Source organism: Thermobia domestica, chromosome 4 (genome assembly GCF_964235325.1).
Source record: "Thermobia domestica chromosome 4, izTheDome1.hap1.1, whole genome shotgun sequence".
NCBI classification, from domain to species: domain Eukaryota; kingdom Metazoa; phylum Arthropoda; class Insecta; order Zygentoma; family Lepismatidae; genus Thermobia; species Thermobia domestica.
Genome location: NC_137457.1, coordinates 218,935,981 through 218,955,089, shown reverse-complemented (window position 1 = coordinate 218,955,089; position 19,109 = coordinate 218,935,981). Strand labels below are relative to the sequence as shown.

The 19,109-nt window shown below is 31.6% G+C and overlaps 1 protein-coding gene across 1 annotated transcript in view; it reads left to right on the top strand.

The window, feature by feature from the left end:
* Positions 1-18,429, top strand: part of LOC145683867 (transmembrane 9 superfamily member 1-like) — an 88,397-nt gene extending 69,968 nt beyond the window's left edge. The window contains exon 12 of the mRNA XM_081755487.1: positions 697-18,429. Within this exon, the coding sequence (XP_081611613.1) occupies positions 697-898 (202 nt within the window). The 3' untranslated portion in view covers positions 899-18,429. The remainder of the gene's footprint in view (positions 1-696) is intronic.
* Positions 18,430-19,109: the final 680 nt, after the last annotated feature.

Below are 19,109 nucleotides of genomic sequence, written 5' to 3'. Positions count from 1 at the left end.
ATTTCCTCCAAAAAACATTAAGGAAAATCTCACAGGTTATGAAAGCTTTTCTAATCTATTAGATTCTGCTGGAGTTCACCAAGGTATTTGCAGTTGTTAATGGTTATGCCCTGGTTATGAGCAAGACCGAAAAAAAAAATAGAAAAAACGAGAATAAAGGATATAAAGTGCTCTTGTTTTCTTAAAAATTTTGTGTGGAACTTAGTGAACATCAGTTGTGGTGGACAACCTTATCAAACCGAAATCCAACGAATTATGACAGCCGAAAAATACTATAAATTGTTCCTACAAACAGAGGATATCAGTAAAATGGATTTTTGACTTTAAATTAAACTACTCTTAAACACATATAAACTTTAAATTACTCTTAAACATATATTTAATCTTTAAAAACTGATCTGTAAGCGTCCTAAAAATCCTTATATAAAGTTATCGATGGGCTGATGGAACAGTCTGTAGCTATGCACAAGGTTTTCTAGGACTCTTATAGGTTAGTTTTTAAGTAAAAATAATTTATTATTATTATTATTTTAAATCCTCACCGCGCGTTTAACGAAGCCAAGGCAAAGTAAAAAGGTCCTCCGTAAGATAATAATGAGTAATCCTCGGAGGTTTGTTTTTATTATAATATGAAATATTAATGCTTGACATAGTTTCATTGTGTGTATAATTCAGTGTATTTATTCTTTATTTCAGCTCAACTAGTGGCTTTATATTTTTCTACTCAGTATTCTACTACTACAAGCGTTCGAATATGTCTGGCGTGCTGCAAACTGTTGAATTTTTCAGCTGTACCCTCCTTACTTGTTACGTATTTTTCCTTGCGCTAGGAACAGTGTCTTTCTTTGCGTCTCTTAAGTTTGTTAGATACATATACAGAAACATTAAGATGGATTGATGAATTTGCTCAAACTGTCCTAGATGAAGCTGTTTCAAACTATGTTATTTTGTCTTTAGGTAATTTAATACCTAATAAATATTCTGTAAGTTGAGAAGTATATTTTGTGACTGATAAAGATGTCCGTAGGCGCTTTTTTGGCGGATGTCCTCTACATCTAGGTTTTATAAAGAGTTTTTATTTGCATTGTTAAATACAAATCTAGTGGCATTATATTTAAATATGTACATATAAATATATATACTGTTATATCGGTATATATACGTATGTATTTACGGATGGAACTAGGATGCACAAAATGTATGTAGTGATAATGAATCTGACGCCAAAGATATTGCATAACATATATTGCGTATACAACTACTTCTGGGTATAATATTTTACAAAAAAAAATAGTTATTCCGTGTGCAATACATAGTTTATGGTATGCATAGTATATGAGTAAGGTATGCATGTGTATGGATAAATGTGTATTTGTGTAGGGTTATTGGTATGTTCGGCTGCCAACTACCATTAGTATTTCATATGTTGATAGTGATTGCTCATTTGAATGCATTTGCATTTAAAAACCTTACTAGATTGCTCCAAACAACAAAAACCTAATATTGCGTCTGGAGGCATCAGACATAGTCTAAAGTAATGTGGAGAAAAAGGGAAGAAGATGGTGGTGTGAAGAACATGGCGGATAGGCAGCTTTTCTTAGTAGTGAAGTAATCAAACTGTAATTTAGATAATGTGCTTTACTAGTAGTTAAATGTGGAGAAGTAAAGGCTACATGAGAGAAGCCACGCGGCCCACAGCGGCTCAATTTAGCTGTGGTGCGTGGGTTCCCTAGTTTGATCTCAACCCGCGCCAAGTGAGGTTTGTGGTGGACAGACACCGGTGCATGGGTTTTCTCGGGTTCTCCCCTTTCCTCCCACTTTCGTCATTCCACCATTATCATCCATCTCATCATCACCTTCGTTTAGTCTTGGTACATAATCATGGGACGTTAAACTAAAATAGCTACTTGTTACACTTTTTACACCATCTTTTTCTTCCTTTCTTAACTATGTTGGCACAACCAGACGGAATTTTGTTATTTTAATATTGAGAGCAATCAAGATCTTTTGATTTACCTTCAGTGTTTCGTACAGAGAAATTGAAGATATTGGAAAAAGGATTTTAAGTCGTAACTCCTGTTACTAAGTAGAATAAAAAGATTTTGATCGAGAAACTCTGCGTGTATGAGCTACAATAGAACTCCTGTTGTTAAGCCCCGGAAGCCCTTATTCGACCAGAGGCATTACGTGCAGCTGGACGGTGAGTAAGGAACCCTTTGACTTCCAGCACCATTATTTTTGGCATTTGCTACTTTGTAGTTCAAGTAGTTCACTATGTTGGGTTAACTCCAAAAAGCGTGTACCTTGACCGGAATCGAACACAGAATCGCACCTATCTATTCAACCACACATATGTACTCTTAAGGAGTTAGGTTGGACAGAAGTGAAGAAGAAAATATCGAAAAGCGATAACCTTGAAAAAAAATTTATTAATCTGGAGCAATTAACAAAGGAGAATGATGAGCTTCCATTAAGCTCTAACTTTACTCCTTTCCTCTCCTTTGACATAAGCCTTCCTTAAAAGTTCGCAGATTCAGTGAACCATCTAGTGAGAAAGACAGAGAGATTTGTCTGATTTGATTGTTAGTGTACCAAATATGTATTGTACAGTAATTCATGAAAATGTACCCAATATGTACTGTAGATTTTTTCGTAATCGTTTGTTACAAAAAATGGGGTCATCTCGAATTCAAAAATATTTGGTATTTATATGCGTGCTCATTGCAAAAGAAATGGATACTGTGAAAGCAATTCCGGACGGAAAAACAAAGGAAGCAAAAAATATTCTCTCGCCTTTCTTCTCAAATCATATTTTCTCTTTGAATATTTTTTTGATCTCATTTTGTGAACTCAATTTCCTATATTGAACATTATCGCCATCTATTCTTTTCAGATTTACACAAATTTCGACATTCTTATACTTCTAGCTATTAAATGAAGTATTTCTCGCTTCACTTTTTAAAATTTCGTTTATTGAAAAACACTGTTCACAGTTTCTCATTAAATTTTGAATCACCGTGTATTTAGATTTAGCCGTTGATTGGTTTGGTTTGTGAAATTGTTAACATTAAGCAGTGCTATAATCCTGTGAACGTATTTGAAAAATTTTAGTACGTGAGACACGACTTTCCGGACACCATGTAGGTGAAAAATAACTGTGTATTCGTAATACCGTATAAAAATTATAGTATTACTGATTTCATATTCAAAAAGTACCATAGTATAAAGCATTTTGTAAGATGCCATATTGCCTACTTCACTTAGTTCAAGTGTTGACCGCTAAAAGCAGCACGCGCTATGTAAACAAAAACGACGGGTCGCTTATTTGTTTATGAAGGAGATCAGATCGCTGCGCTGAACCTCACGAATAGACAAGCAACAAGTCCAGATCTCTCACTTCGTGTGATTTTTCTTGTGGGACTATATTAAGGAGGAGGTGCACAAGTCCAAACCTTACACAGTGGAGGAACTGGAGAGAAGGATCAGGAGGTTATTGCCAACATTCCAATTGATTTCCTTCAGAAAAGTTTCACTTGTATCCCTAGCCGTTTAAGGAAGCTGGTTAACAACACAAGTGTTGAGCTTTTCTTTTCTTATCTAACGAAGTCATATACGTACGTGTTTTTCTAATAAATAAGGATCAATATCAGTGACGTCTCGTGACATAATTTTTCGGTATTCACAGCCGTTAGAAAATTTTAATCCTATAATTCTTTCAGTGTTCTAAATAAGAAAAACGATCAAAATCAATGAAAGTAACCATATATGGTATATTTACATATAATAAGAAGTACTAATCCATAGAAAATGCTCCATTTCATTCGTATATGAAATCACTTGTGATGTTCTCGGCAATCTACTTGTCCATAACCCTTTTGAAGTTTAGTTTTGACAATTTTTTCTCTGTTGATACTATAGCTAATGCACTGAGGCTATTTTGAACTACAGCACTCCTTTAAATGCTTTTATATTCTTTAAAATGGTAAAATAAATTTTAGTTTCTGAAGTTTGCATCGGATTATTTACTATGATTTTCACGAATTTTGTTGATGTCATTCTATTTCAATTTCAACTTAATCATCAATTTCACGACAATATACTAAATGGAATCTGCATTAGACTGCAAACGTCTGCTATCTTGTATATTTAAATTACCAGGTATGCTGTTTTTGAACGGTTAACACTATACACGAAGCATGCAATGTATCAAATTATTATGATAGTTGCAGAGACACCTTTAATTACGAACGCTTCGTCCATGTGCTTTTGCATTGTTGTCTCAAGACACTTCATGACTTATTTTGTATTTAAGTTCTCTGTTAGAGGTTAGGCTATAGAAGACAAGATTTAGAGTTTAAAAAGGAGATTAGTGTAACGTGTTTGATGCTCTCCTACCTGAAATTGAACTCGGGGCCAGTCCACCAAAGACATACACTAGTCACTATACAAATGAGGTGGACAGGACACCAGGACACTTCATTAAGTCAACCAAACCACGGAATATATCTTCTTATCCCTAATAATGAAATGCGAATTTCCCCGAAAATTAGGAGTTTTAGATCTTGAAGACTGTCAAGCTATTGACGTAGGTTCTAGTAACAGTTGCAACGATGACGCGTTTTATTCTCAATTTAATTATTTAATCTTGTGATAAGATATATATTTACAACTATAATTTGTACTATTGAAGTAGTGATGCTGTATTTTAATATTTAATTTGTGTTGCAAGAAAAGATAAACATCAAATATTAAAATATTAGAACTTAACACAAGAAACACTCGAGAAGAGGAATATTCCACACAAAAAGGAGAAGTTTTGAATCGTAGTCTAAGTTAGTTTTGTATTCAATGCCGTAACGAGATAAGTTGAACAACTTTTAACTTATTATACCTACTCCCACCTAGGTAAGAATTACCGCAAAGTAGTGAAATTACAATAAAATAGTAGGGAACAATATTATTAGTAAGTAAACTAGCGACACGAGGGTAATTAGTAGTAATTTGAAAAGCATAGTATTCGAAATACTTACTATTAAAAATTAATATAATCAGTTCGAGTTGTAGGTTTCTATTCAATGGTGTTGGCAGCCTATACAGATAAGGTGAAATGAAAAGGAAAATATGTTTCTGTTATATTAGATGTGAAATTATTTTTCTGTACATACTTCTTGAGTGTGAATGTTTCTTTGTGCGAAGTTGTGTTGTAATTGTTAATAAAAGTAAGAGAGTTATGTACCTTTATAGTGTCAGTTATTTATCTTTCTTGAAAAATATCTTCGTTAAGAGGAACGGAATAAATCAGTTCCAGTTTCAAAACTTTTAGCGTTGTAATAAATAGCGTGAAAATTTTTGTATAGAAAACTTAAAATGTTGCCAATAATTGTTCAATTTTATTACAAGTTCTCACTAGGTTTAGCTAGTAGTAGTCTTATATATTAGATTTATATTTTTACTGAAATATATTTATTATCATCATTGAGAGAGCAGTGAATAATTGAGCGGGTGGGCACATGGACTTACGCTGGGACATACGTTCCTAAATAACAACAAGATTTTCCTGTGATGATGATGATAATTGTGCTCTTCAAGCTGTTTTATGATGTTTCTGGTATGAAACAATTAACAAGAATTCGATGTTTATATAATGCTTTGTTAATATGGATACACTGAATTATGACCGGAGGTTTAATATAAATATGTTCTAAGAAATATGGTTACTCTTATGAATTTTTTGAAAGTATTCTCGACTATTCAGTATCACGTTTCGTAAAATATCTAATTTGAATAAGATGGAAACAAAGGAATTAATCCAGGAGTACCTAGAAAGATGCATGAATGCATTATGTCATGTTGCATCATGTTATATTTAACTTGATAAGGTCAGCTTACAGTAGTAGAGTTATTATTAATCGACACTAATATCACGAGATTTATATTGCTTTTTTTCTAGCATTTAACGTCATGTTTGTTTTTTGCTTGTATTCAACTTTTGTTTTAGCACCCTACTTCCTCAATGTACACTCATGTCCAAAATGATTGTCGCATATCTATAACTGTCTTCTTGTAAGAATATAATTTGATAATGATTTTGTAGGGTACTTTGAATACTGATACTATGTGTATAATCGGAAAATGTATATTTGTGGGAAATTTCATAGGAAAAGAATTATAAATACGAAAATTAGATTGAGTGAAAGAAAATGTTACTAAATGGGCAAGAAAGTTTTATTTTTGTTTTATTGTTCTTATTTACTGCTCTTTTGATATGAAATTTGCCACATACATGTCTTTGCCGATTATACACATACTAACATTATAAGAAATACCGGGAGAATCCGTTATCAAATTATATTCCTACAACAACATATTTATAGATATGCGACAATAATTTTGGGCATGAGTACAAAGAGCAATGCAATATCAGATTTTCATCGTGAAAACATTAAACGGTGTTTACGTATGGGATCCATAAAACATCACAAATAGCTTTATCTACATCAAACATCACCTACATGCTTAACGTCCATACTAAAACTTGTTTCACAGTATTGGAAGATCTGCCACGTCAGTATAGCATATGCAACAGTTCGTCCTGTATCATAAGTTTTTGAATTACATGTTCCTAAAAGCTTAACCAATTTCTCATCAAAGGTCCATTTTTAGTATCCACTATGCATCTATTTTTAGTAAAAAGTTCCCAGAGCAACGACGAATTGCGCCCGGCAAACATACATGTTCTCAGATGTCGCCAAATCTATCCGCGTTAAGACTTGTAAAGGTCCTGCCATCATATATTTGTGTGCAAATGTTAGAGATTATTTGTTTTACAATTACGTAATGGAAATTGCATTAGAAAGAATACCTCACAGTGGTAATAATAATAATTATTATAATAAAAAGATAAAGTTCAAAGTTCTTGATGTTGAACAACTCCTTATTTTAATTCTTTACGATCATGCATGTATGTATTCATTTTCTCTTGCCTTTGCCCCTCTTTTGTTTTCCAGTTACGCAATCAGGTAATCACAACACATTATATAACATTTCTTGTCTGTATCTAGATGCGGGAGATGGTTCTACCTTGTTTGATTTTTGGAAATGTGCCACCATCCGCGACACAGTACATTATTTTAAAGTAGACAAAGGTCATACTTTTTAGGTTACAGTAATTAATCTGGGTAACAAAGAATGTGTTAAGTTGATATCTCGTTTATACAGTCCCCGTCAGTTTTGACCGTTTTCTTTTTAAACTCGATTTTAAAGAGAAAAAGGTCAGTCGGTCCTAGAAGAACAGTTGTGACACCACCGTTAGTGAAGGGTGTTTCACGAGAACAACCCTTTCATCTTATCAGTATTTCATTAAGGAAGATTCTCCGTATCCATAGGGGGTTTCCAAGAATGTAAGTCCTCATGGATAATTAGTCCAGAAATCAGAGGATAAGAAGAAGAAAAGTTATGTTGAATATAATTTTAAAAAATAATTAACAAAATACTTTGAAATTTTCAATAATTAATGAATCGTTTACAGAATATAGATAAGAGAAAAGGCAGATGAGAGAACATCAAAATTCTGTCGATTTATTTCGCTGATTAGCCAGATCAGTTTTAGAAAATGTTTTAAAAGAAAGAAGAAACAAATGGTATGGGCCACAGAGAGTGTTGCTTAAAAGAACAGAAAGGACAAGTGTTGTAGATATGGAAAAGTAAATTAAACAAAAATTTACTTTTATGACGGTCTTACAATATTCAGTATTATTTGTTAATGGCTTTGTATATACTGTTTGTTACTTAAAACACCATTAAAATATTTTAATTTTGATTTATATTATTAATTACCTGATTCGCGAGTGAATTTTTCTTTTCAGTACCATCGTGAAAGATCTATATATTTTACTTATATTAATCTCCTTTATCTTTACATGTTGCATTCAATACTTAATCCTGTACATCAATGCTCAGGTTATTTTTCAGACTTTTATGTTCATTGTGCAAGATTCTTATTATTTTAGGTGAAAATATGCTATGCTTTGCTTCTCTTAATTCTGTATTTTCCTGAGATCGTCTGGGTATTCATCTCTTATTTTATCTTCCGTAAGATTTGAATATGAAGAAAACTTTTTTTTTTTTAAGTCCTGTATTTTCTAAAATGTAATCAGCTCATAATTGTTCCTTTCGAATGTAATAATATCATTAAATTTTGTTTAATTAATGTTTATGTAAAGAAATAGTTAAAATCTGAAGTGACTGCTTTACTTGTCATATTTTGTCTCTGACTGAAATTGAGTCTGTGATAAGATCAGAATTCAAATTCCCCCCCCCCCTCTAATCTCAGTTTAAATTGTAATATAGCAATTAAAAACTTTCTTTTCTTCATGAAAAGAATAGATATTTAAATAAATGAAGGGGCACTTTATTTGTGTGTGGAAATTATTTGTTTTAAGGCATCAATGAGATTGTTTCTTTGAGTTATTATATTCACCCTCACTTAAACGCTAACAACCAGAATATTTCTTAATAATTATACATTTCTACGTATGATATTCTATAAAATATTTTGTATCTATGTCAAATGCTATAGTATGTATTCGTTCTCAAAATGGATATGTATGTAAGGAAGTTGTTGATTTTAGGTAAAACTAGGAATGTGTTCCTCAAAATTGTGGTCCTGTAATAGTATAACTTTTGGAAAATTAGTTAAGACAGCCAATAGTAACTTTGTTATGTTTAAAAAAGACGAAAAAAAAAAAAAAAAACTGTATCTGATACTACCAGTTATCACATATTAATTGTTCTTACTAAAATTATTGAAATAGCTGCAGTATTATGAAATATTGTGGAATATAAATATATATAATAATTTCGAGTAATTTCTTTCAGACAAAAAGATTTGTGATTAAAAATAGTAAACTACTCTGTTTAGTACAAATAAATGAATCAAAATGAAACAACGTATTTGGAGTGGTTCAGACTGAATGCTTAACTTTTTTTGCAATTCTTTTTGTGCATAATGATTTTAATATACTAGAAATAAAAAATAAATAAATAAAAGAATCCATAAACTTGCTTTACTCACTCTCCATTAAGAAATGGTGGCAATTTCTTCAAGCACTTATTGAATTATTGTTTTCTGTTTCAAACACATCGGTAATCGTTTGGGAATTTCAGCGGTATTAAGTCAGAAGTTGAAACATTATTCTATCGTAATCTGAAGTATGCTCTTTGTTGTATTTTTATTTTTTATTAGTATTTTAGAGATAATTAATCGCGAGATTTCTAACCAGATTTTTCGGGAAAAACAGTTGTACCTTTTGTTGATTCAAAGATATATATGAACACTAAAATTTGTTAGTGGGTGGATGTTTTTCGACCTGTTAGCTTCTATGCCAATGAGGTAGCAGAGTCTAATTCTAAGGCTCCGTAAGAAATAAATAAAAAAAAAAAAAAAAAAAAGGATAGGTTTAGCAATTTGATTCTACATAATTATATTCTACATAATTTTCTACTTAATACATTAAACTTTTGGAGTTTGATCCGTGTTTTATTTATTTTAACTGATGGTGCAAGCGCATTGATTGTGTTTATTATCAGTTATACTAATTTGGTGAATTACTGTACAATTACCGTAATCTGATTGTAATTGCTACATTTTTAAAATATAATATTTTAACATTGAACAATCAAGTATTATTTATTTTACAATTTACAGTTTAATTCAGATTTATAATACCATTTTCTTTATTATTATTATTATTATTATTATTATTATTATTATTATTATTATTATTATTATTATTATTATTATTATTATTATTATTATTATTATTATTATTGCTTTCGTTCTTTTTTTACTTTTTTACTGTAATAAAATTGTCCAATTTCACTTAAATTTTCGTCTTATGCAATGTGATTTGGTTTCAGCTTAGCGTCCCTTTCAGCAGGGAGGCTATATGAGACGCTTAACGTGGGATGCGAACTACATGAGCTTCCACCGGGAATTGAACCTGAATCTCCCACGCCAAAGGCGCGTACGCTAACTGCTTGGCTACGAGGAAGCTTATCTTATTCAATGTGCTATCGTGTAATTTTATTTCAGATTAGGAAATATAAGATTTTAACAATGTAACAATTAAAACTATACCTCAATAATTGTACAACAATTATCCAGATTAATAGAGCTCTAGTGATGAATGCAGTCAGTGTGTTAGAAACATCAATTAAAACAAATAAAACACGGATGAAACTCCTAATGTTTAATCTACCTAATTATAAATCTGAACCTTGTAAACAATAAAAGGTCCAAAAAGAAACCTGAAGTTTTCTGTAAGCACCACTATTACATTGCAATTTGTAAATAAAATCTAACTCTCATATTATATTCTTTCGTATTATAATAAAATATCACTGGAAATTACATTTATCTTCGTTACCAAATTTACTTACAAAGACACATTTTAGGTTAAAGGTAAACAAAGCAGCATGTGTGTATATAGTCCTGCTAAGTATATAGATCAAATTTACTTGCTAAACCGACTGTTATAACATATTAAAAGTACGTAGCATTGAAGACAATGTGACGAACATTCAAAGGAAAATAGCCATCATTTCTGAACGGAAAACAGTGAAGACAAAATAATGGCGTTTAATATGTAGGAGTTATCATTATACAGAACATTAAAAAAAAATCATATTAAAATGTAGCTAACCAACCAGTCTGGACAACTTAAGTTGACCTACTATAAATTATATAGAAAAGATCGGTATATGTTGAATAAATTATCTTGTAGAACATATCTTTTGACAGGGCTTATGATGTCGCACTTTATATGCTATGTGTACAGAATGGCCTCGGTAAAAAAAACAAAAAAACTTTGACCCACTGTAACCGTAATCTTTTGAATGTCTTCCTAGTCCTAACAGACAAATATCAGAGTGGTATCTTTGGTAAAGATTCAAATTTTGTCACTCTCTTTATGTGTGTGAAGTTTCTAATTAAGATTGTTAACTAATAAATATGTATAAATGACTTAAAAAAGATGAAGTAATTTACATCCATTCAGCACTATTTAAAGAGATGATATCATTGCAAAATATTTCAGCTTTTATACTATGTATAGATACTTAATTTGAATAATTCATGTTTGCGTTTGTCGGAATATTCCATCTTAGTTCAGGTGTCTTTCTTCTATCATTATCGTATTAAAACTAAAAGTAAGTAGATACAAGGTCACTTTTTGAAGAAATATTTACTGCTGGCTGGTATGGAAAATAATTGAGTCAGTCATTTCGAAAAGGCCATATGTCCACCAGAGTAAATTGTTGAGGAGATAGAAAACACTTTGGATTTCAAACTCGACGTGTACAATGGCATCGATAGTATTGAGCCAGTAGTGTAGGATATGTAACATAGTGTGACCATATAATTAGGCTGTTCACAGGGAATGCGCAAATCATAAAAAAATCATGTTATTTGATGTACAAAACTGCCTTATCAATAAGAAAGTGATTATATTACATTTTTATAATTCTAACAAAATCAGGAGAAAATTACAAAATCTATTTATTCATTACCGACTCTATAATCGAGCGTTATATAGCGTTATATAGACATTATACAACGCCTTTTCTTCTTATACGTCTTGAATTTGCACTAAAATGAAAATGTGGTGGGGATGGACATATACCCTTTTCGCAATGACTGATTCGATTATAGAGTCGGTAATGAATAAATAGATTTTGTAATTTTCTCCTGATTTTGTTAGAATTGTAAAAATGTAATATAATCACTTCCTTATTGATAAAGCAGTTTTGTACATCAAATAACGTGATTTTTTATGTTTAACTAAACTGGTTCCATGTATGCCCATATTGAGTATAATATAATTTTCTTACTGTTATTCCATAAGTCAAAATTTATACAGTCATCACAACCGTAAATACCCTTCACTACAGTTTTTCATTTCAGTATTTTTTTGAAATGACTAGTTATTTATTTTGTTTACTTTGGTGCACATTATTCATTTTTCTGAAGCAGGCCCGCAACTAGAGGGGGCTAGAGGGACCTGCCCCCCTAAACTTTTCGTGGCCCCCCAGGCCTCAATACAAATTTCTATTATTAATTCAAAAAACACAATTTAGATATTTGTAAGACAATTTTTGGCGACTTGGCCTCCCCCAAACCTCTGTGGCTGGTTGCGGGCCTGTTCTGAAGATTTGTGTGTATGAAATTGTATCACGGGTTATGTACTGTATCACGTGTTATGTGCTTCATTATATAGACACTTGTTGTTTCATTAATTTATTTTTCCCTTGAAAAATATTCAACTTTTTCAATTTTGTGAATATATTTAATGTGATATTTTTATTTACGGTATTCTTATATAAGTTATATATTCTTGTATATTTCTATTCTAAAATTGACTAGATCGTAAAAGTGATTAGTATGATCCGTGTTTATGAAGAAATTAGCACGTCATCTTAAAGAACTCATACAATGTAAACATTGTAGTGCAAATATAGAGATCTAACTTGTCGGTTTAAAGTACTTCGTGCGACCGGGATGGCTATCCATGTTTCTGAAGTGCTGTTAACGTATTTCACTGATACAAGAATACTTCAGATAGAAAAAACAGATTGATGCTGTTGTATCTCCATGCTGAAGTAATTTCGTTTATTTTAGTTGGCTAGAAGTACGTTGCATCGTGACAATATAGAACTTTTTTCTTTTTCTTCTAAGTTAGGACAATAAATAAGATTAATTTTAATTATGGTTAGAGACCTGATAATTTCATTTATTGAACACGTGTATAATTAATTTATACTAAACAAGACACATGAATTAAATTGAAATAAAATATTTTGTTGGAGTAGTGACTATTGGATATTATACTACCCTATATTTCAAATAAAGAAAAAAAAAAAAGACTGAAGATCACTAGAAATAGAAAAACAAAAGTAAAAAAATTGTGTTAAAAACTAACTTTTTTCTTTAATGATTTCCCTCCCTCTCCAATAATAATAATATTAATAATAAACCGAACTTATCCGATCTGAACCAATCTTTGCATGGTGATAGTACGCATATATAATACTATACGCACGCCTTTTGTTCCTGAGTTACGGACCATCAAACTTAGGGTTGGTCTTTGATAATAATAATAATGATTATTATTATTATTATTATTATTATTATTATTATTATTATTATTATAAAAGAACTTTTTAGAACAAATACATTGAAGAAACACGATATAAAATGTTAATTTGAGACATAAGAAGGTTAATAATGAAATGATTGATTAGCTGTACTGTAAATGCAGTTCTGTACAAATTTACTTTAAAAAAATGAATGAAGAATATTTTTTTCCCCGCAATACGAAAACATTTTACTATCAATCTTACAGCAGATACTTGTTAAGATATTTTGCCTAATACTTAGACCCTCATCTGTTTTCTCTTTCTTCTTTTTTAATTGGGTAAATCCCATGATAATTGAGGAATGTAAAAATTATACTATTTTGATAATTAAGTTTACTAAGAATGAAGAAAAAAAAACGCATTAAATCTCATAATGAAATATGTCTTCTGATGTAGACTTCGAAATGAATGTTATAGGTTTTTATCTTTGTTTTTCCTAAGTCGTTTTCGCATCAGCATTGAGAATTGTGAGGAAATTCTCGCTAGAAATTAGGCATTTATCATCTCTATTTTTATAGTTTAAAAGAACTAGGTGTTTCACATGGTAACTGTGAAACGTACGTACTGTGTTATTTTAGTAGTAGAGGAAAAATGTTTGTTTGCTATTATTTTTTTAACAGAAAATTGTCATTTTCTAAAATAAAAGTAATACATTTGTACCTTCATAACTTCACAGATTTGTAGTAATGTTAATCAGGTGGCCAGGGAAGCAAGTTGTACTGTATGTTCTTTTAAATTTTGTTGTGAGTTGTTTCGCATCTCAGTGTGTGACATTGGTATTTACCTTCTTTGAAAATAGTAATTAAATCTGAATTTAGCGATCCTTAGTTATAGTGCTTGTGTTTATGTAACTTTTATGGAAGTAGTATTTATAAAATTTTGTAACCAACTGTTGAAAAGGTAACCAGAACTAGTATTAGCAATATCTTGTCGTGTTTTATATATTTTGAACTACAGAAAATGATTGCATTTAGTAATACGTTGTCAGTTGCTGTTTTTATATATAATTATACAGCATCACATGATCACCATATCCATATGGCCTACTTCACCATGGTGTGTGCATTTATTTTAAAAGTATTAGTACATCTTGGCGTCTTAAATGTTGTTTTCACTTTTGTATAGATTGTAATCATGTAGTCCATGAAAATACGTATAAAAAAGAAACCAATGTAGCTTACACAATATGGGATAATACATTTTCTCATAGTCTTTTAAAAAAAATCTCACAGATGTTCAGAGTATTTTCATTTTTCTGCTAATATGCAATATTATATCAAGGGGATCAGAAACCTAGGTGAAATATTCATTTTTAGAATGAACACCAATATCAGAATATATGGACGAAAGGTAAGGTGCAGCCATCCAGTGTTCCAAAGGATGTTTTTGAATAACTTTATCCTACTTAAGATCATTATGAATAAATAATAATAATAATAATAATAATATAAAATGGACAGATTCCTTTTCCACTGCGACATCTACATTAATTCAACACAAATTTACAGGCAAAAAGTAAGAAATGTCTAATTAAACAAGGGAAGCGTGTAAGCGTAGCAATATGAAGTATAGTCATTCAACATTTATTCATCTATTCATTGTGCAACTGTTTGTTTTAAATAAAGGTAATATTAAACAATTCTCATGGGGCAGTGATACCTTAAAAAGATGGTATACATAATTAAAACAAATCCTTAATAATTGCAGTTCTTTTTTAATATTTTATGATGAGAGAGAATGTATCCTAACTACGAGTTAGTTCTTTATTTCTCGCATTGGAAAATGCACAAAGCTTATTTAATTGAATAACGCTCATTGGTTACTTTCAAGTCGGTATCATGCTTGACTGATTACGTATAGTATGAAGAGTAGCTTGCACATCATCTGAGTGATAAATTAATGTAATAATAAAAATACTTATAAAACAGAATGAATTTCAATTATATACATTTTAAAAATAAATATAGTAAACAAACAAAATTTTAATTCATTATGCTGAAAGTTCCCAATGCGTTAAAATGAAATATCTTAACATACATTAAATATGGCAAAGGGAAAGGGCCTAAAAATAATTTTGCAATTCGAAACATTTCGTTATACTCACATTCATTACGCATTTTACTGTACTACTTGCTTATTTAGTATATCCATGGTTTCTCTAGGTGCGAGCACAGTTAAATTTTACGGGTAAGAAAGTGCATTTGGGCCGAGAATGGAACCTGGGTCTCCATTTGGGTATGTTGGTGCACTAATTACTACACTAGCCAATCTGCCCTAAACTGGTCACATATTTCCACTTTTGTTGTTTGTGTGCGACTTTTCAGTCCACATGACTGTTCGGCTACACTACAATTGCTGTTCCGTTTCAAGTTCGAGTGTGGTTCATGTGGACTGAACGATTCAGCAGAGATCAAAAGTGAACATTTGTGCATGCGTCTTGTAGAATAGATCGAGTGAGTGTAATGGTTAATTCACCGGGACAGTAAGTCCGAGAACTCGGCTCAACTTCCGGTCTCATGACTATTTTTTAGTATTTGAATGTCATTAAAATTCAATATATATATATATATATATATATATATATATATATATATATATATATATATATATCCATTATTATTTTCGTAATTCAGGAATATCCCACCATGGAACAGAAAGATAGGATTAAGTTGACTGCACCAGTGGATAGCCCTTGGTCACACGAAAGTCACGTATCCATTCGTTTTAGAGAAATATCAATGTGAACTTTGAATTATCAGAATGGAATGCGCAGGTCACGAAACTGGTATTGTTGACATGCCCCATGCAAAAATTTGTTCTAACTTATCTTCAAAGGCACAACTTTAAATAGGTTACCATTTTGTACTGCTCTTATTTCAAGATTTTTTTTTTCTTTCTTACAAGTTTAGATTAAGTGTATTGATTTTAAAACACTGGAGATTGGTAAAGCTTTTACTTTGGTGATGGTAGTCAATATGACAACTAGACATAATTAACTTAAACAGCCTTTCTCAAGAGTTTTTCCTTCAATGATAATCAAAGGGAAACGAGTTTGTTTCCTTCTTGTGATTCTTCCCGTGAACCACTGTATGATCGAGACTAAAATAAGATGCCGTTTATGTTTTTCTGTGTATGCATCATTGGATCAAGATCTATGCAGTGACATAGGCAGCTTAACCTGTTTTTTTCTTACTTTCTTTCATTTAATAATCAGGGCATCATATGAAAGCTTTCATTGCATCACATCTGAAACTCAGCTTTACATATTGATTTTTAAAATACCTAGGCTCTTTAGTTCACTTGATACGGTCAGTTATTTATTTTATATTTAACTTTTTTTTTTCAAGTCTTGTGAATTATCTGTGAGATTATGTACATAAATATACTTTATAATATTTTGTTCCAGTTAAATCTATTGAAGTTGACTGTTAATAAATAATCATGGTCTTGGTCGTGGGAGTACAAGAAGGAAGTACTTTATTTCATTGAGTGTAATGAAGATACATGAATATTAATTGAAAGCAACTCAATCTTCGATTTACACGATTATAAAAAATCCATAGTAGTTCTACAAAATACAGTATAATAGTTACTCTAGTTATGTATTGTGCACCCAATGTAGAATATATCGTCGTATTCGATAGATGAGTAATATGCAACAGACGTCAGAGTGTGAACAGTTAAAGCGTAATTCATTCCTGAACTAGAACCCATTTTTGTTAATATAAATAAAAAAATTAAAAAAAGTGCCGTGTATGAGGAAATCACACCAAATTCCTGATCAAGTCTCGTGTTGTCCAGCATAATCGGTTACAGACTAGCAACTAGGTTGTGATCGTCGCTGTCCTATTATGCATTATGTACTTACGTCAATATATATATATAGTGCACTTAGTGCCTTCAGCAGATTTCCTCGTGTCCTGAAGTATGAGGCCGATCAAAAAAGAAAAGGGACTAGTGCACCGCAGATGCTATGGAAAGTGATATGTTCAAGATCGAATTTTCGTCTATATATGCATGCAGTAACGTGTAAGATCATGTTTGCCAGTATGTGGATAATGTTAGTGCGGGTGCCTCGTGTCACAGTGTGAGAAAATAGAACTGAGGTTAAGGGTGGGAAATCACCACAAAGTGATGGGAAGGATCAGGTGTTTAAAAACTTCACACTAGTTGATATGGAATATTACTACTTCGCCTTTCGAAACTAACTCGTAAGTTTTGTTTATAGAGTTACCAGATCATAATTAACTCTTATCTATTTTCTGTGTCTTCACATACCCCTAGTTCATTCGTTGATTACATATGAAATATATGTTAATTATACATTAATTACTGTAATTCATTTGGAAACTAATATATGAAATTAAGTGAGTTAAATTCCCACATTGTATGTCCCAAGGATTTCGCATCCTGCTAAGAACAGATAAATCAGTTTAGGCAGAGGAATCAGAGCCAGACTCAGTAAACGCACGTGATTATTCTGGCTAGCAGTATGACTTAAAAAAAAAAAAGTCTAAATGTCTAATGTGCTGGAATATGGACATTTAAAGGAAAACTGCAAAATTTGGTCGTAAGCAAATGATTCATATTAGTAAGTTCTCGGTGATGTTATTTTTAAAAGTTGTCTGATTTTACGATTATTTCAGAATTTCTGAGTGTTCTTCACGAAATAATAATAATAATAAACGTAAGTAGAGTTCATCGTGACGCACTCTTAATTTCAAATGTCTGGGTACTAATTCTTCCTCATCTTCAAGCTCAACGTTGTTTCTTCCTGTGACGCGAAGCACCTGCACTGAAATGTTTCATTTCATACGCAGAATAACAGTCATGTTCTGAATGAGTGCTTCTTCGGATATGACAAGTTAAAAGTTCTACAATTTGCGTGACAATTATGTTACATCCAGTTTCACATATTGTCTTGAGCGGTGCCAGTCCTGTCATCTTTTTTAATTCAACCTCGTATATTTCTAAATTCTTTTTCTTGTTTATATGAGTTGTATATTATGACATTCGGCAGTATATAATAATTACAATATTTATCCTATTGGTGCTTTTAGATATCGAGCCTTAAACATTTTGTAGTCTGCATTGACAATATATTTTACTATCATGTACAAGGAAATGTGATACCATTAACTGATAATGCATGTATTATAAATTGTTTTTTTAAGTTGATTACCTGTAAATGCAATATGTCGTACTTATATATTAAATAATATGTATTTGGGTTTATACGATTGTTTTTATTCATAACCCCCACATTATAATCATAGATGGTAAGTGTATGATAACATTGCCTATGTTTTGCAAACTATACTACCAGTTTCCAAAGAGTAAATGCATGTAGCGAGGTGAGAAGAAGGAAAAATAATAATAGTATTGGGAAAATAAATAGATCCGTTCAGTTACATCCAGGAACAAAGGACAAATGTATCCATGCTATGTCGAAACATCTATTCCTCCTTTCACCTTTTCACTGTCATTACTAGACGAAAAATTTACAGATTTCTTCCTTCAATGTTAGCGATATAAAGGGCCAAACATTAAAGGGTAAGCGGTAGGGTGATGATTGTTTCTCAAGAGCTACTATGTACAAGGGCAAAACAAGTAAATACGATGGAAAACTGAAATATACATATTGAAGTACATATATTACTTCATCTCTCCATGAGATGGCAGGTGTGTATATATCGTGCATACTCAACTCCACGTGCGCAAACTGGCATCTGGCTCGAGACTTTCAAATCGGTAAAGCTGCATTGTGTGAATAGGTCAAAAGGACAGAAACTGAGGGGGGGGGGGAGTCCGGACCCGGTGGACCGCACGTGGGTGCACCCCTACTGCACATGCTTGTTAAAGTCAGCATAGTGTTAATGTGTTCCTTAGAGTTCTCATGCTTCTTATTCAATCAG